At 39.1% G+C, this 20,051-nt stretch overlaps 1 protein-coding gene across 4 annotated transcripts in view; it reads left to right on the top strand.

The window, feature by feature from the left end:
* The window catches only part of DHX35 (DEAH-box helicase 35), a 168,459-nt gene that overhangs the window by 23,888 nt on the left and 124,520 nt on the right, over nucleotides 1-20,051 (top strand). For all 4 annotated transcript variants that reach the window (XM_077168626.1, XM_077168648.1, XM_077168632.1 and 1 more), the window contains exons 4-5: nucleotides 13,983-14,060; nucleotides 16,589-16,693. In XM_077168626.1, coding sequence (XP_077024741.1) covers nucleotides 13,983-14,060; nucleotides 16,589-16,693 — 183 coding nt within the window. The remainder of the gene's footprint in view (nucleotides 1-13,982; nucleotides 14,061-16,588; nucleotides 16,694-20,051) is intronic.

Here is a 20,051-nt window from a genome sequence, read left to right as displayed (position 1 = left end):
TGCACTTCTTGGATCTGTAATTTTAGGTCTTTCATAAGAGTTGGGAAATTTTCAGTGATAATTTCTTCCATTAGTTTTTCTCCTCCTTTTCCCTTCTCTTCTCCTTCTGGGACACCCACAACACTAATATTTGTGCACTTCATATTATCATTCAATTCCCTGAGCCCCTGATCAAAATTTTCCATTCTTTTCCCTATAGTTTCTGTTTCTTTTTGGATTTCAGATGTTCCATACTGCAGTTCACTAATTCTAGCCTCTGTCTCTTTAAATCTACCATTGTAGGTTTCCATTGTTTTTTTCATCTTTTCTACTGTGTCTTTCATTCCCATAAGTTCTGTGATTTGTTTTTTCAGACTTTCCATTTCTTCTTTTTGTTCATCCCATGCCTTGTTCATGTCCTCCCTCAATTTATTGATTTGGTTTTTGAAGAGGTTTTCCATTTCTGTTCGTATATTCAGAATTAGTTGTCTCAGCTCCTGTATCTCATTTGAGCTATTGGTTTGTTCCTTTGACTGGGCCATATCTTCAATTTTCCTGGTGTGATTTGTTATTTTTTGCTGGCATCTGGGCATTTAATCAGATTTCCCTGAGTGTGGGACCCAGCAGGTTGAAAGACTTTCCTGTGAAGTCTCTGGGCTCTGTTTTTCTTATCCTGCCCAGTATGTGGTGCTTGTCTGTCTGAGGGTCCCACCAGCAAAAGATGTTGTGGCTCCTTTAACTTTGGAAGACTCTCGCTGCTGGGTGTGTGGTGGAGACAGAGGAAAGGTTGTAGGCTGGTTTTAATGGCTTCAAATTGTGAAGTCCTGGGATCTGAATTCCTTGAGAGAGGGATTCCACCTGAGTTGCGTTTCACCCCTCCCGCGGGGAAGGCTCAGGTGGTAGAGAGCCCTGAAAGCAGCCTGTTTCTGCGTTTGTGGCAGTTGCAACCTGTGTAATCCCAGCGCTGAGCCCAGAGGCAGAGAAGCCTCCGTAGAAACAGCCGCAGAAGGCTCTGTTTCGCCCCCCTTCCTCTTTTTCAGTTAGCCCAATCGGCGACTTCCGCCTTGATCAGTTTCAAGGCCTAAAAATAGGCCCTGAGCTGAGGGCCTATTTTTAGTAGTCAGAAGTTGTTCATTAATGCCACTATTGGTGTTAGGTTGGGCTCTGTGTCTACTACTGTTGGAGACTCTTTCCTTTCCCTCCGGGAAGTCGCCTATGGGGGAGGGGCGCCGGCCACCGTGGCTTGGGGGACTGCTGATCCGAGGCTCCCAGCTGGCCTGGGAAGCCGCGTGTGTGGGAGGGGCTGTGGTCGCTTGCCACCCCGTCTTGGGGAACCGTCCATCTGAGGCTCCCAGCTGGCCCAGGAAGCCCTGCGTAGGGGGAGGGGCTCCGGTCGCCGGCCGCCGCGGCTTGGGGAACCGCTGATCTGAGGTTCCCAGTCGGCCTGAGAAGCCGCGTGTGGGAGGGCCGCCGCGGCTTGGGAAACCGCCGATCCGAGGCTCTCAGCCGGCCCGGGAAGTCGCGTGTGTGGAAGGGCGTCCGGTCACCGGCCACCGCGGGTTGGGGAACCGCCGATCTGAAGCTCCCAGCTGGCCCAGGAAGGAGGAAGGGAGGGGCTCCGGCCACCAGCCGCCGCGGCCCGGGTAAGCACGCGCCTCTCGGGGACCTCACCACAACAGTCTTTTAGCTGGTCCAGGCGTTCCAGAATGGGGTATACTGTGTGTCTGTTCTCTGTCGTGGCTCCAGGAGCTATTCTGTACTGTTTGTAGTTCTTTAGTAGTTGTTCTGGAGGAGGAACTAAGACCCGCACGCCTTACTAAGCCGCCATCTTCTCCCCCTTCCATTTTCAATTAATTTTAAGATTAATTTAATATTTTTAATATTTGTTTTTTTAGTTTAATTAGTTCACATGGTTCAATTCAAAAGGCACCAAAAGATATAAGGAGAAATATATCCCTTCTGCCCTATCTTCTGATACTCAGTTCCTTTAGGCAGATGGAATCAATGTTACCAGTTTCTTGGGTAGAGATTTTTTATGCATATGCAGGGGAATAAATACATATGCACACACACACTCACCTCTCCTTTTTTTATTAACACGAATGGTAACACCTATACATGCTTTAACATTTTTTTTTTAACATGGGCAGGCACCGGGAATCGAACCTGGGTCCTCTGGCATGGCAGGCGAGCATTCTTGCCTGCTGAGCCACCGTGGCCCTATACATGCTTTAATGCACTTTTTTCCTTTTACCTAGTGTATCTTTCTTTTTTTAGTTGCATGCTTTCTACTACATGTGCTTCATTTATTTACCAGTCCTCAGTTGATAGACCTTTAGGCTATTTCCAGTTTTTTATTATCATAAGCAGTGATGCAGTGAATCAGTTTGCACATGTATCATTTTGTACGCATGGGTATATGTATAGAATAGTTATGGAATTGCTGGGCCAAAGAGTATGTGCATTTGAATTTAATTACTTTTAAGGAACTGTATTGTATTTTAAGCACTTTTTTTTTTAAATAGAGAATATATTTACATGGTACAAAATTCAAAAGAAGAAAAGAATACATGGTGAAAAGTGATTCTCCTAAACTTGGTTGGTGAAAATGCCCAGAACATTGTGATGGATTGTCTTCCTGTTCCAAATACGTACTTCCCTTCTCCACCTCCCACCGTCACCCTCCTCCTTACCAGATAGTCACTGTTACCAACTTCTTTGAAGGTGGATTTGAGTTAGGGCCTTAGGAAAATTGGAAAGGCTAAGGAACTGGAGGTCACAACAAGGATACAGTGCAAGTTTTCTCTCGACAAACTATTTCTCTAGATTTCTATGGTGTCTTCCTTTGAAAAAGTATGTTGAGACACCAAATACTTACCAATTTTTGAAATTCCACAAATGATACTGTGCAATTTAGATTATATTTTTTAATAGGGCTCTGTCAAAACGATGGCTTATGAGAAGAAACTCTTCTTTACTACAGTCTTTGTTAGTACCGTTTTGAGCAAAGTTCTTCTTAATTCCAGTCTTTAACTAGACTGTATTCGGTGACTGGGCATAAAGAGATCAGATTCAGCTGCAATAGAATTCAGCCCATGGTTTGATAATCCCTCTCCATTGTGTCCCACTACCCTTGATGCCAGCACTTTATCCCCTTTTGCAGTATCTTTAAATTTCCACCTATCAGCACTTAAAAGCATACAGTAGAAGTCTGAATCATAAGGTACATTAAGACTAGCTTAATGTAGTTTTACCTTGGACAGGTTGTTTATTTTTATGGAAATATTATTGTACTTTAAGAGATTAACTGTGTGTGTGTTTGCTTTATTTTTTTAACATTTTTTATTGTGAAATGTAACATATACAAAAAAGCAATAAGTTTCAAAGTACGTTTTAAAGAGGAGTTATAGAGCAGATTTCAATGTTTGGTATGGGTTGCAGTTCTACAATTTCAGGTTTTTCCTTCTAGCTGTTCCAAGACACTGGAGACTGATACCTTATTTTGTTACTTTTCTTTCCCCCCTCTGGTCAGGAAGGCGTTGTCCATCGCATGGTGCCAGGGCCAGGCTTAACACCGGAATCATGTCCCACGTTGCCGGGGAGACTCATACCCCTGGATGTCATGTTCCATATAGGGGGAGGGCAATGATTTTCCTTGCAGAGTTGAGCTTGAGAGAGAGGCCACATCTGAGTAATGCAAGAGGTTCTCTGGAAGTAACTCTTAGGCATATTTGTAGGTAAGCTTAGCTACTCTACCACAGAAATAAGTTTTATAATCACAAAACTCAAAATTAAGCCTTGGTCTATTAACTTGGTAGTCCCTAGTGTTTCAGAGAGTATTGGGGATTTCCCAGGTAGGAAAGTTTAATAGTTCCATGTTTTTTTCCTCTAGTCCTCAAAGAACTTTACCATTACTTTTAAATGATCTAACTAACATATTCTGAATCTCTCTGGATATTACATTAAGCTATGCAAAATTCAAGCCCTGGTTCCCATTCTGGGCCCCATGTATTTGGGTTGTTTAAATGCACTATCCAATCTATCCAGATGGGTTGAGTTAGATTTCATGCTAAAGAAAATTTAGGCTAGAACAAAATAAAGCTCTTTTCCTTTGGTCTTATTCAGTAGGTGAAGTTCTAAAATACAAACACTGTCATCCTTTACCCTGTATTCTGATTTACCCTTGTCCCAACCAGTTTGGCTTCATTCTAATTTCTTTTTTTTATTTTTATTTTATTTTTTTTATTAACGGAAAGAAAGAAAAAAAAAAGAAATTAACACAACATTTAGAAATCATACCATTCTACATATGCACTCAGTAATTCTTAACATCATCACATAGATGCATGATCATTGTTTCTTAGTACATTTACATCGGTTTAGAGGAACTAGCAACACAACAGAAAAAGATATAAAATGTTAATATAGAGAAAAGAAATAAAAGCAGTAATAATAGTAAAAAACAAAACAAACAAACAACAACAAAAAAACCTATAGCTCAGATGCAGCTTCATTCAGTGTTTTAACATGATTACTTTACAATTAGGTATTATCGTGCTGTCCATTTTTGAGTTTTTGTATCTAGTCCTGTTGCACAGTCTGTATCCCTTCCGCTCCAATTACCCATTATCTTACCCTGTTTCTAACTCCTGCTGGACTCTGTTACCAATGACATATTTCAAGTTTATTCTCGAATGTCCGTTCACATCAGTGGGACCATACAGTATTTGTCCTTTAATTTTTGGCTGGACTCACTCAGCATAATATTCTCTAGGTCCATCCATGTTATTACATGCTTCATAAGTTTATCTTGTCTTAAAGCTGCATAATATTCCATCGAATGTATATACCACAGTTTATTTAGCCATTCTTCTGTTGATGGACATTTTGGCTGTTTCCATCTCTTTGCAATTGTAAATAACGCTGCTATAAACATTGGTGTGCAAATGTCCGTTTGTGTCTTTGCCCTTAAGTCCTTTTGAGTAGATAACCCAGCAATGGTATTGCTGGGTCGTATGGCAATTCTATATTCAGCTTTTTGAGGAACCGCCACACTGCCTTCCACAGTGGTTGCACCATTTGACATTCCCACCAACAGTGGATAAGTGTGCCTCTTTCTCTGCATCCTCTCCAGCACTTGCCATTTTCTGTTTTGTTGATAATGGCCATTCTGGTGGGTGTGAGATGATATCTCATTGTGGTTTTGATTTGCATTTCTCTAATGGCCAGGGACATTGAGCATCTCTTCATGTGCCTTTTGGCCATTTGTATTTCCTCTTCTGAGAGGTGTCTGTTCAAGTCTTTTTCCCATTTTGTAATTGGGTTGGCTGTCTTTTTGTTGTTGAGTTGAACAATCTCTTTATATATTCTGGATACTAGACCTTTATCTGATATGTCATTTCCAAATATTGTCTCCCATTGTGTAGGCTGTCTTTCTACTTTCTTGATGAAGTTCTTTGATGCACAAAAGTGTTTAATTTTGAGGAGCTCCCATTTATTTCTTTCTTTCTTCAGTGCTCTTGCTTTAGGTTTAAGGTCCATAAAACCACCTCCAGTTGTAAGATTCATAAGATATCTCCCTACATTTTCCTCTAACTGTTTTATGGTCTTAGACCTAATGTTTAGATCTTTGATCCATTTTGAGTTAACTTTTGTATAAGGTGTGAGATGCGGGTCTTCTTTCATTCTTTTACATATGGATATCCAGTTCTCTAGGCACCATTTATTGAAGAGACTGTTCTGTCCAGGTGAGTTGGCTTGACTGCCTTATCAAAGATCAAATGTCCATAGATGAGAGGGTCTATATCTGAGCACTCTATTCGATTCCATTGGTCGATATATCTATCTTTATGCCAATACCATGCTGTTTTGACCACTGTGGCTTCATAATATGCCTTAAAGTCCGGCAGCGCGAGACCTCCAGCTTTGTTTTTTTTCCTCAAGATGTTTTTAGCAATTCGGGGCAACCTGCCCTTCCAGATAAATTTGCTTATTGGTTTTTCTAATTCTGAAAAATAAGTTGTTGGGATTTTGATTGGTATTGCATTGAATCTGTAGATCAGTTTAGGTAGGATTGACATCTTAATTATATTTAGTCTTCCAATCCATGAACACGGTATGCCCTTCCATCTATTTAGGTCTTCTGTGATTTCTTTTAGCAGTTTTTTGTAGTTTTCTTTATATAAGTTTTTTGTCTCTTTGGTTAAATTTATTCCTAGGTATTTTATTCTTTTAGTTGCAATTGTGAATGGGATTCGTTTCTTGATTTCCCCCTCAGTTTGTTCATTACTGGTGTATAGAAAAGCTACAGATTTTTGAATGTTGATCTTGTAGCCTGCTACTTTGCTGTACTCATTTATTAGCTCTAGTAGTTTTGTTGTGGATTTTTCCGGGTTTTTGATGTATAGTATCATATCGTCTGCAAACAGTGATAGTTTTACTTCTTCCTTTCCAATTTTGATGCCTTGTATTTCTTTTTCTTGTCTAATTGCTTTGGCTAGAACTTCCAACACAATGTTGAATAATAGTGGTTATAGTGGACATCCTTGTCTTGTTCCTGATCTTAGGAGGAAAGTTTTCAATTTTTCCCCATTGAGGATGATATTAGCTGTGGGTTTTTCATATATTCCCTCTATCATTTTAAGGAAGTTCCCTTGTATTCCTATCTTTTGAAGTGTTTTCAACAGGAAAGGATGTTGAATCTTGTGAAATGCCTTCTCTGCATCAGTTGAGATGATCATGTGATTTTTCTGCTTTGATTTGTTGATGTGGTGTATTACATTAATTGATTTTCTTATGTTGAACCATCCTTGCATACCTGGGATGAATCCTACTTGGTAATGATGTATAATTCTTTTAATGTGTTGTTGGATACGATTTGCTAGAATTTTATTGAGGATTTTTGCATCTATATTCATTAGAGAGATTGGTCTGTAGTTTTCTTTTTTTGTAATATCTTTGCCTGGTTTTGGTATGAGGGTGATGTTGGCTTCATAGAATGAATTAGGTAGTTTTCCCTCCACTTCGATTATTTTGAAGAGTTTGAGGAGAGTTGGTACTAGTTCTTTCTGGAATGTTTGATAGAATTCACATGTGAAGCTGTCTGGTCCTGGACTTTTCTTTTTATATTTCTCTCTTCTGTCTTTTTGTATCTGACTCTAGTGCTCCCTTGGTATTTCTTGCAGAGCTGGTCTCTTGGTCACAAATTCTCTCAGTGACTTTTTGTCTGAGAATGTTTTGATTTCTCCTTCATTTCTGAACGACAATTTTGCTGGATATAGGAGTCTTGGTTGGCAGTTTTTCTCTTTTAGTAACTTAAATATATCATCCCACTGTCTTCTAGCTTCCATGGTTTCTGCTGAGAAATCTACACATAGTCTTATTGGGTTTCCCTTGTATGTGATGGATTGCTTCTCTCTCGCTGCTTTCAAGATCCTCTCTTTCTCTTTGACCTCTGACATTCTAACTAATAAGTGTCTTGGGGAACGCCTATTTGGGTCTAATCTCTTTGGGGTGCGCTGCACTTCTTGGATCTGTAATTTTAGGTCTTTCGTAAGAGTTGGGAAATTTTCAGTGATAATTTCTTCCATTAGTTTTTTTCCTCCTTTTCCCTTCCCTTCACCTTCTGGGACACCCACAGCACGTATATTTGTGCGGTTCATATTGTCCTTGAGTTCCCTGATACCTTGTTCGAATTTTTCCATTCTTTTGCAGATAGTTTCTGTTTCTTTTTGGAATTCAGATGTTCCATCCTCCAAATCACTAATTCTATCTTCTGTCTCTTTAAATCTATCATTGTAGGTATCCATTGTTTTTTCCATCTTTTCTACTTTATCCTTCACTTCCATAAGCTCTGTGATTTGTTTTTTCAGTTTTTCTATTTCTTCTTTTTGATCAGCCCATGTCTTCTTCATGTCCTCCCTCAATTTATCGATTTCGTTTTTGAAGAAGTTTTCCATTTCTGTTCGTATATTCAGCATTAGTTGTCTCAGCTCCTGTATCTCATTTGAACTATTGGTTTGTTCCTTTGACTGGGCCATATTTTCAATTTTCTGAGCGTGATCTGTTATCTTCTGCTGGCGTCTCGGCATTTAGTCAGATTTTCCTGGGTGTTGGACCCCACAGGTTGAAAGATTTTTCTGTGCAATCTCTGGGTTCTGTTTTTTTTATCGTGCCCAGTAGGTGATGCTCGTGGCACACGTTTGTCTACCGGATCCACCAGTAAAAGTTGCTGTGGGTCCTTTAACTCTGGAAAACTCTCGCCGTAGGGGAGGTTCGGCAGCCGAAGCGTCTTGGAAGAGTGCCAGCCGGCCCGGGGGTCCGAACGCGGGGAGGGTCGCCGGCCACTGCAGCATGGGAGAGCGCCCGACCAAATTTCCTAGTAGGCCCGGGGCGCCAAGCGTGGCGGAAGGGCGCCAGCTGTCGCAGCCTGGGAGAGTGCACTGTTCCCAGCCGGACCGGGGAGTCATGTGTTTGGAAGGGACCCCCTGGTCACCGTTCTCCGCAGTCTGGGGATTTCCGACCCAACTCTCTCAGTTGGTCCGGGGGGCCTTGCGTGGTGGGGACACCAGCCGCCGCGGCCCAAGGGGACCGCCTGCCCAATTCTGCCAGCTGGCCTGGAAAGCAGGAAGGGAGGGACTCTGGCCGCTTGCCGTCCCGCCCAGGAAAGCCCATGTCCCTCGGTGTTCTCACCGGAGCTGGTTCTCCCAGACAGTCAGCCGTTCCAGGATGGGTTACGCAGTCCCTTTGATCTCCGTCGTGACTCCGGGAGCTGCTCTGTATTGTCTCCACTCCCCCAGTAGCTGTTCTGGAGGAGGAAAGGTGAGGGTGGCAAGGCTGTCGAGGCTGGTGGCGGAGGAGCCGGTGAAAGCGGAAGAGGGCATCGTGGTGGTTGGAGAGCCGCCGGAGCAGGAGGGGGAAGAGGGGAGAGGAGGGCGGGCGGGTCGGCTGCTACGGGGCGTGGGCACCGCGCGGCGGGCCGGCGGATAAAGAGAGGAGAGGACGGCGGGCGGGTCGGCTGCTGCGGGGCATGGGCCCCGCGCGGCAGGCCGGCGGACAAAGAGGGGAGAGGAGGGCGGGCGGGTCGGCTGCTGCAGGGCGTGGGCGCCGCGCGGCGGGCCGGCGGACCCATTCTAATTTCTAATTGAGGTCTGGTCTCTTTTTTGGTTTCTTTAACAGTTGTTGTATGTGGCAATGCTACTTTGAGAGCTGCAGAACCCCAACTCTGAAAGTCTTAGGTGTCACAGAGGTTCCTAAAGTTCTAGGAAGATACCAGGTTATACATGTATAGCACAGCCTCTCGACATTTAGACATGACACCTCAAGCTCAGGAATAAATATAACTGCTGTAAGAGCTTACAGTCTAGGCCCCAATTTCCTTAAAAGTATTTTTTCAAAGAAACCATATGCTATTTTTGTTTTTTGTTTCTGGCTTATTTTACACAGCATAATGTCCTCAGGGTTCATTCACCTCATTGTGTGCCACAAGACTTCATTCCTTTCTGTAACTGCACAACATTCCATCATATACATACACCATAGTTTGCCTTTCTACTTCTCAGTCATTATACCTTTTGGCCACCTCCATCCATTGGGCATCATCGTGGATAATGTCCAAAAATAAGCAATCCATGTCTCACAGTATCCTCACTTAGCTGTATAATTGTTTGCTTTCCTGTTAAGTTTTGGATGGTAGAATTGTATCTTGCTTATGGCCATGTAAAAGGACTTTGGAGTCCGACTTTTGACACAAGTTATGTGATCTTTTTATTTCTTCATTTAATTTGTTGTTGATGGTATGACCTTCCTTATAGGATTTATTGTGCGGATTAGAAGAGGTAATGCATAAAAGGTACTCAGCACGGTTTCTGGCACTTAAGTAAGGACCTCAGTGAAGACTGTTATTCTTAGAATTCTGTTTTTTCATTTGTATTGATTGGGAGGATTGGAAGTATTTTGTGTATGTATAAGAGCAAGAAACTTTGCAGTTTTTATAAATGAAAAAACCATTATCTAAAACATTTTGTTTCTTACAGTCATATTTTTTACTTTATTTTTTATTACACATTTTTTATTTATTAATTAAAAATAACAAAACATTAAGATATCATTCCATTCTACATATATAATCAGTAATTCTTAATATCATCACATTGTTGCATATTCATCATTTCTTAGAACATTTGCATCAATTCAGAAAAAGAAATAAAGACACAGAAAGAGAAATAAAACGATAATAGAGAAAAAAAAGATTATACATACCATACCCCTTACCCCTCACTTTCATTTATCACTAGCATTTCAAACTAAATTTATTTTAACATTTGTTCCCCTTATTATTTATTTTTATTCCATATGTTCTACTCTTCTGTTGATATGGTAGATTAAAGGAGCATCAGACAAGGTTTTCACAATCATGGAGTCTCATTGTGAAAGCTGTATCATTGTTCAATCATCATCAAGAAACATGGCTACTGGTACACAGCTCTACATTTTCAGGCAGTTCCCTCCAGCTTCTCCACTACATCTTGGACAACAAGGTGATATCTACTTAATGCATAACAATAACCTCCAGGATAACCTCTGGACTCTGTTTGGAATCTCTTAGCCATTGACACTTAGTCTCATTTCACTCTTCGCCCTTTTGGTCGAGAAGGTTCTCTCAATCTCTTGATGTTAATTCTCAGCTCATTCTAGGGTTTTTCTCAGTCCCTTGATGCTGAATTTCAGTTCATTCCAGGATCTCTGTCCCACGTTACCAGGAAGGGCCACACCCCCGGGAGTCATGTTTTTACTTTATTTTTAATTAATTTTAGACTCTCAGAAAAGTTGCAAAAATAATAGACTTCTCTTATACCCTTTATGCCACTTACCCTATTATGATAATCAAAAGTATTACTAGGGTGCACAGGTGGTTCAGTGGTAGAATGCTCACCTTCCGTGCTGGAGATCCAAGTTCGATTCCCAGACTGTGCACCCAAAAGGAAAAAAAAAAGCATTACTAGTATTGTCCCATTAATGATGGTAGAATAGTAACCAAACTACAGATGTTATTTACATTTCACCAGTTTTCCCACTATTGTTCTTTTTCTGTTCTAGAATCCAGTCCGGAATCTAACACTGCATTTAGTTACTATTTCTCCATTTTCCTCCAGTTTGTGAGAGTTTCTTATTCTTTCTTCAACTTTCATATCTTGAGACTTTTTTTTTTATTTTTTAGTTGGCAGCTCTTCACACACATACAGTCCATACATGGTGTACAGTCAGTAGCTCACATATCATCACGTAGTTGTGTATTCATCACCATGATCATTTTTCAGAACATTTGCATCACTCCAGAAAATGAGATAAAAAGGAAAAAAAAAACTCATACATCCCTTACTCCTTACCCCTCCCTCTCATTGACCACTAGTATTTCAATGTAACCAATTTATTTTATCCCTTGTCCCCCCTGTTATTTATTTATTTTTTTAATCCTTTTTTTTTCTCATCTCTCCATACCCTGGATAAAAAGAGCATCAGACACAAGGTTTTCACAATCACACAGTTAGATTGTAAAAGTTGTATCTTTATACAGTCGTCTTCAAGAATCAAGGCTACTGTAATACAGCTCAGTAGTTCTAGGTACTTCCTTCCAGCCACTCCAATACACCATAAACTAAAAAAGGATATCTGTATAATGCATGAATGTAATCTCCAGGATAACCTGTTGACTCTGAAATCTCAGCCACGGAAATTGTATTTTTTCTCATTTCTCTCTTTCCCCTTTTCGTCAGAAGGCTTTCTCAATCCCTTGATGCCTGGTCCTGGCTCATCCCTGGTGTTCTGTCCACTTGCCAGGGAGATTTACACCCCTGGGAGTTATGTCCCACGTGTGGGGGAGGGCAGTAGTTCACCTGCTGAGTTGTCTTAGAGAGAGAGTCCACTGAGCAGCAAAGGAGATTTTCTGGGGGTAACTTTTAGGTATAATCATAAGTGTAATGCCCGATACATCCAAGAGTAATTTGAACAGTGAATAAAGAAGTATTTGCAAAGTATTTGCAAAGTATTTGGGAGGAAAGAAGGAAATATTAAACTTCCCCACCTGGGGAATTCCTGATATTCTTGCAAGCACTGGGGACAACCAATTTAATGGGGCTGGATCTTTGGGCTCACTCATATGAAACTTATTCCTTTAGGAATAATAATAATAATATATTCTTGTAAGCACTCGGGACAACCAATTTAATTCCTTTAAGAAATGTGTGTCCTTTTTAGTGCGTCACATCAAGGAGTTTGTGATGTTAATACATCTTCCCATTGGTGATACTTGCCTTGATCATTTGCTAAATTGCCAGGTTTTGCATTTAAAGTTACTGAGTTTGTAGTTAATAAATATCTTGGGAGATATTTTTTGAGACTGCAAATATTTTGCTTCTCAGATTTTCACTGATATATTTTTCATGCAATTTTATTGAGATACATTCACACCATCATAAAGCCATCCAAAGTATACAATCATTGGCCTGCATTATCATCACATAGTTGTGCATTTATCACTCACCTGCTGATTTTAACATCACTCAGTACATCTTGTTTGCAGCAATTACTGTAATGTTTGCGTAATCGATGCTTTTCTATTTTCCTCTTTGTAACTTTTCTCCAACATTGAAAAAATCAGTCCTCATTATTTACAAATATTTACTTATTTGTTCTAATCTTGCATCAATGCTAGTTTCCACATAAAGTAGTTCCAGGATTACTAACTCATACCCCTGCGAGAAACACTTACCAGTTATTTTGCAGCATTTATGTACAGTTTTTTTTTCACTCAAGATACTGTCTTCTGCTGTTACTTAGGTTAGTTCTTTTCTTCTCCATCTGCTTCAGTGTGGTTATGCTGTTAATTTGTTATACAGGTAGGGTTATTTGTTAGGGTTTGTATTTCATTTTGGATTCCCCTCCACCTTGATTAGTTTTAGCTGTCTTTTTATTTTTTAGGTATGTGAAGACTATGTGAAACATGATTGGTTCTAGGAGTCAGAGCTACAGATAAAGATCTACACAGAATGGTGTCAATCTGCCCTCATCCCTGCTACCTCATTTTCATTCCCCCCCTTTCTCTACCTCTTTCTTACCCACTGCCTATAGCACTTAATTTGGTTAGTTTTTAGTTTATCCTGCCTGTGTTTATTTTGTGCAAATGAGCAGATAGCATTTTTAATCTTTTTTTCTTGTTCTAGAAGTAATACATTTTAAATGTAAAACAATTTAGACACTATAAAAATATGTAATAGCAAGGGTAATTCAGTGGTAGAATCCTTGCCTGCCATGCGAGAGACCCTGGTTCGAGTCCCAGCCCATGCACTTCCAAAAAAAATTTTTTTTTCAACAAATGGTGTTACAATAATGGGATAGTCACATGGAAAAAGAATGAAATGTGACCCCCCACCATACAGCATATATTAAAAAAAAATCAAATTGTGATAACCCTGTTATCCATTTTGGATTTTTAATGCATATAGTAATAGACATATAATTTTATTTTATATGTACATATATAGCCAAATTTATGTGTCATTTAATCTGGTGATATGTATGTTAATGCATAAAATGGAATTATTTTTATTTAATGTGACCAGAATATGGCTCATATTTATATTGAGCTGTTTCTGTGCATATTTAAATTTTTTGTTTTATACGGTTAGTGCTGTTCTGTGTCCTCCATGAATAGTTTCTCGCGGCCGGAGTCAGATGTTGTACATAGATTTTGCAGGACTGGGTTCAGAAGACTGGATTTGTGTCTTGGTTCTTCTGTGTATCAACTCTACTGTGAACTCAAGCAAATTATTTAATATTTTTAAGCCTCACAGTCCTCTTTACAATGATTTCTAAAGTATTTGCTGGGATAAGAACCATCTGTCATTGCTGTTCTCAGTGATTTTAACACAAGCATGGGCATCCTGGGGAGATGGTTTCTGAAGATGTAGTGTCAGATGAGTACTGAGATGTGATTTTATTTGTAGTACCTTGCAGAAGCTGGCTGGACAGCTGACGGAAGAGTTGTAGGAGTGACCCAGCCTCGAAGAGTTGCTGCTGTTACAGTGAGTTTTATTTTATTTTATTATTACTGCCAAGACTTTGTCTGCATCTTCTGGTTTCAATGGCTTATTTTTTTCTCATTTCCTAAAAAGTCCAAATTACAGGTAGTTGCTCTTTGAGATTTTAATTCTTCAGTTTAAAAATAATTGTTACCTTTTTTTTTTTTTGTAAAACTGCTGCCTTTACATCATGAACATTAAAGAAACCCCAAATCTCACTATCCAGCAAAAAACATGAACATTTGGTGGATGTTATTCCAAGCTCAGGCTTCTCTCAAGGATAAAAATGAATGGTTGGCTGGATGGAGAGAAGTAATTTTGCAAAAATGCAATCATATAAATGTATTTGTTGAATGTAACAAAAGAAGGAACTGAAGTAAAATAGAAATTGTTACTGAACTTCGGATAAATATTTGTTCACCACAAGAAATTTTATTAAAGCTTGAAAATTGGAGAAAGATTATGAGAAACTATAGAATGCTTCAACTGAAGTTTTCTGCTGTGAAGGGAGATGAGATTAGCATGCTTAATCTTCTTTCCACCTTCCCTCCCTCCATTTGTTATAAAGTACTGTACTTTTATTTTAAGATTTATAACATTTATGTTCTTTTCTGTAATCATAATTCCCACAACAGTTTAATCTTTTTTTTTTTTTTTTTTTTTTACATGGGCAGGCACCGGGAATTGAACCCGGGTCCTCTGGCATGGCAGGCAAGCATTCTTGCCTGCTGAGCCACGGTGGCCTGCCCTTTTTTCTCTTTTTTATTAGAAAAATCTTGCATAAAATACAGAATTCCCTTATCCTGTGCTATTATTAACACCTTACATTAGTGTGGTACATTTATTAGAAGTGGTGAAAGAAAATTTTTATGGTTGTCCTGTTAACTATAGTCCATTTATTTTAGGGTTCACTGTGTTAGACAGTCCTATGAGTTAAAAAAATAGATTATTAATTCTTAATTCTAGTTTAAATGGATTTAATGTTCACCACTAATTATTTTCCTTAGTTTTGCCATCCCTGAGTAGCACATTTTACTTTATTTCTTGATGGCTGAATTTTTATCATTCAGTATTTTTTACATACTTGAGAATTTTGGATTGTACCCTTTGTATTTATGGAACTACTTTGTTGATATAAAATTCTTGATTCACACTCACTTTCCCTGGCTTCTGCACAGATGTTGCTCTACTGTCTTGGCAGTGAGTATCACCATAGAGAGTCTGAGGTCTATTGTGCAATCCTTTTCTCCCAAAGTCCATTTTCTGTTGGTCTTCAAGTTAGAAATTATCTACAAATATTTTAAAGTCTCACGTGTGTTAGAATGAGGATAACTGTTTGGAAACTAGGCCACAGTTGTTAAAACTAACCTTTCTATTTAGTGAAAGATGATTCAGTTACATAAGCATGAGTACAATTTTTCCTGTTGTGGTTTGGAATCTCAGCTCTTATTCGGTTTGCATTTAGTTCCAAATTTGTAGCCATGGGCCAACTTCCAATAAACTACAAGCTTTCTCTTGAAAGGACAAAGATAATATAAATTAACTGTGTTGTATTAATAGAGCTGTCAAGTTCGAAAAGTTACATTTCAGAAAGTACTCTGTGTTCAGACTAAAATCTGAAAACAATCTCAGATCCTAAGAACTGATTACATTAAGTGCATGATCCATTGCTTGATCTTTAGGAGAAGCAGTTAGTAATGAGCATGGTCATTGGACTCAAGTGGCCTTGGTTTGACTTCAACACTAGGTCCTGGTTTGACAATCAGGACAATCTTCCAAACTTCCCTAATCTCAGTTTCCGCATATGTAAAATTGAGGGTATCTTGCCCAGGTCAGGGCATGTGCATACTTAATGAGATGCAACTTGTAAAAGCTTGGAGCACAGCACTTGGTGTTCAATGATTGCTTTTCTGTTTCTTTTTTCCTCCCTTTTCCTATATATTTTTGCTTCTGTCAAAAAGATCATATTTATCCTGCCCAATTCAGCGCAAGGTATTGGGAGTAAAGCTTAAATGATTGAGTTAAAATATCTTAAAAAGCCAATAGCAGGGTGCAAGGGTAGTTCAGTGGTAGAATGCTCATCTGCCATGCGGAAGACCCAGGTTTTATTCCCTGACCATGTACTCCCCCCCCCAAAAAAATTCAACAAATGGTGAACCAATAATGGGATAGTCACATGGAAAAAGAGTGAAATGTGACCCCCACCATACAGCATAGGAAAAAAAAAAATCTAATAGATGGTGGCCTGTCAGATATCAAGTGGTATGATTATAAATGGTAAAATTAAAAAGAAATACCAGTTTGAGAGTAAAACACATACTTTTTTTTTTCTAATTTTTTTAAATACCAGAAACACCAAACAAAAACGCATACTTTTTATATCGAATGTTTGCAGTAGTAGAACCATAAGAACAAATGAGTTCGGCTTTTATCTGTCTTATGAACCCATAAAATGATTATGTTTGCCATCGTATGTGCTCTGTACTGCAATTGTTATGATTCTCTTTTCAGCCTGGTCTTTCTTCCCCAAGGTTGCAGGGAGAGTAGCTGAGGAGAGGGGTGCGGTGCTGGGCCACGAGGTGGGCTACTGTATCCGCTTTGACGACTGCACTGATCCGCTGGCTACAAGAATCAAGGTGAAGTGCTCAAGCTGGTTTTCCTATTATAAATAAGAAATCTCTTTTTGAAATTGAAAACGTGCAGCCATTGTTGCTGATACCATACCATCCTGTCTCTTAGCAATTCAGTCAGCTTGGAGGTATAGAACTCCCCCCCCCTTTTTGTTAATTAAAATTTTATTTTTTTATTTTTGAAAGCTTTAATGAATATCTTAACAAAACATATATCCTTTTCTATAAACATCTTTTTTTGATCATTCCATTCTACATATATAGTCAGTAATTCACAATATCATCACATAGTTGCATATTCATCATCAAGATCATTTCTTGGAACATTTGCATCTATTCAGAAAGAGAAAAAAATTCATACATACCATAACCTCTCTCTACCCCTCTCCTTCACCGATCACCAACATTTCAGTCTAAATTTATTTTGACATTTGTTCCCCCTATTATTCATCTTTATTGCATATGTTTTACTTGTCTGTTGATAACAGATAAAAGGAGCATCAGACACGAGGTTTTCACAATCACACAGTCACATTGTGAAAGCTATATCATTATACAATCATCTTCAAGAAACGTGGCTACTGGAACACAGCTCCACATTTTCAGGCAGTTCCCTCCAGCTTTTCCATTACATCTTGACTAACAAGTTGATATCTATTTAATGCATAAAAATAACGTCCAGGATAACCTCTCAACTCTTTGGAATCTCTCAGCCATTGACACTTTGTCTCATTTCATTCTTCCCCCTTTTGGTCGAGAAGGTTTTCTCAATCCCTTGATCCTGAATCTCAGCTCATTCTAGGATATCTGTCCCACGTTGACAGGAAGGTCCATACCCCTGGGAGTCACGTCCCACGTAGACAGGGGCAGGGCAGTGAGTTTGCTTGTTGTGTTGGCTGGAGAGAGAGGCCACATCTGAGCAACAAAAGAGGGTCTCATGGGGATGACTCTTAGGCCTAATTTTAAATAGGCTTGACCTATCCTTTATGGGGTTAAGTTTCATATGAACAAACCCCAAGATTGAGGACTCAGCCTGTAGCTTTGATTGTCCACGTTGCTTGTGAGAATATCAACAATTCAACTTGGGGAAGTTGAATTTTCTCCCTTTCTCACCATTCCCCTAAGGGGACTTTGCAAATACTTTTTTTTTTGTTTTTTTGTTTTTTTTTTAAAGGAAAGACAGAGAGAAGGAAGGAAGGATAGAAGGAAGGAAGGAAGGAAGAAAGGGAAACATCTTTAAACATTTTCTTGTTTTATTGTATTTTGTTTTTCCGTTTTTTGTTACATGGGCTGGGGCCGGGAATCGAACCGAGGTCCTCCGGCATAGCAGGCAAGCACTTTGCCCGCTGAGCCACCGCGGCCCGCCTGCAAATACTTTTTTATTCACTGTTCAAATCACTCTGGGATTTATTGGGGCATCACTCTGGACAAACCAACAAAATCTCATGTCCTACTCAAGGTTCCATGTACTTACGGTGTTCAATTAAGCTGTCTACATAAGTTATATTAAGAAATGCAGTAGTCAGGGCGGGCCACGGTGGCTCAACAGGCAGGAATGCTTGCCTGCAATGCCAGAGGACCTGGGTTCGATTCCCGGTGCCTGCCTATCTAAAAAAAAAAAGACAAAGAAATGCAGTAGTCAAAATATAAATTTTGTAACGAATAAACATTTTTTGCTTTAGTCTCACACATAAGTTGAAATTTTAAAGTATTAATTATCATCTATTTTCAGCACCCTGCAGTTATGACATTCCTTTGTTCTTCCTCATGCAAAAACATTTTTTAAATTTGCAGAGACTCTTTGAATTTTAGCCTAGAAAGGACCTTAGGAATAAGATGAAGCTGTTAGTTTTGCAGACGAAGAGACTGAGGGTCTGGGAAGTTGAATGACTTGATTAAGGTTAATATGCCCGTTGGCAATAGATCAGGACTTAAAGCTGTCTTTTCTCTGATGTGTTTTTCCACTGATTTACATAGCTGTCTAAATATAGAAATATGCTTGTAAGAACACTTAAAAACAGGGACAAGGCAGTAGAAATAGACAAAGTATAGAATTCACAAATGTTTTTACTAGTTAGAACTTTTCCATTTTTATCTGATAATGGATTTTTCATGTGTGGTCTTTGATCTTAATTTGCTAAATATTAAGATAATTAGTATCAATACTAGTCAGTGAATAATGAACTTTATTATGTAACCCTGTGTTGGAATCAAAGTCTAATCATATAGTACTATAAAACAATGAAATAGAATGCCATGATGAAATGAAAATCTCAGTTACCTTTCAATTTGCAAGAAAGGAGAATTGAAAATAATCAAATGAACTAAATGAACAGTGTAGTGCTTTGTGAAACTATGGACCTTGTTTTCTAACTTTCTGTGTTTTGTTACTTTTGACACTCATTTTGGGAAATAAAAAGAATTCTATACTTTAAATATATTAAAACTAGCTGATTTAAAAATAATTTTCAGTGAATTAGATTATCAAATGATTCTTGAGTCTTTCATGAAAAGCTTTTGTGTTCTATTTGATCATAATTTCAAGGAGCTCAGTTTTTGATTGGTGGTCTCTTCATTGGTGGTAGAGTTTTCATTTTTTTCTAATGTGTACATGTGATGCTGCTACTAACTAGCAAGAAAAATATGAAGAAAATGTATCCTGCTTTTAACAAAAGAAAACAAAAAGTAAAAACACTAAGATACAGCACATGAGGGAGATATTTTGCCTTATTAAAATACTGAATGTTTTTGTATAAGAATAGCAACATCCCGTTATCTTGTATTTCTAAAACATTTTATGAACATTCATTTATCCTAAATAATAGCTGACATTTATTCTGTGTGCTAGGTCTTGTGCTAAACGTTTTACATGTACTATCTTACTTATTTCTCACAATTACTCTGTGAAGTAGATGCTTTTATTGTCTCCATTTTACAAATGAGGACTCGGGCTCAGAGAGGGTAAGTAACTTGCTGAAGGTTCACACAGGTAATATGAAGTAGAAATAGGAACTGAACTTCAGGAGTTGATACCATAGCCTGTGTTCTTAACCCTGGCTCTTATCTAGCCTCCCTAAACTAATATAATTTGAGGTTGGGGTTAATCACCTCAAGAACTGCAAGCCTGCAGTCTTTGGGAAACGTTAAGGACTGTTGTCTCAGTCTCGTGGCTCTCTCCTGGGAGAGAGGTTTGTCTTCATGGCTTCTTCAGCAGCAGCAGCAGTGAAGTCCAGAGGAAGTGGGACCTAGTTGATGTGCAGGTAGTAACTGCAGGTGGAAGTCTGCTGAGAGCTTGGCAAGCCTCAGCCAAGGATCCCGTGTTTAAAGACTTGCTTGTGGACGAGTCCAGTGCTCAGTAACTAAA

Source organism: Tamandua tetradactyla, chromosome 1 (genome assembly GCF_023851605.1).
Source record: "Tamandua tetradactyla isolate mTamTet1 chromosome 1, mTamTet1.pri, whole genome shotgun sequence".
NCBI lineage: Eukaryota > Metazoa > Chordata > Mammalia > Pilosa > Myrmecophagidae > Tamandua > Tamandua tetradactyla.
This window is presented reverse-complemented; position numbering and strand designations above follow the sequence as displayed.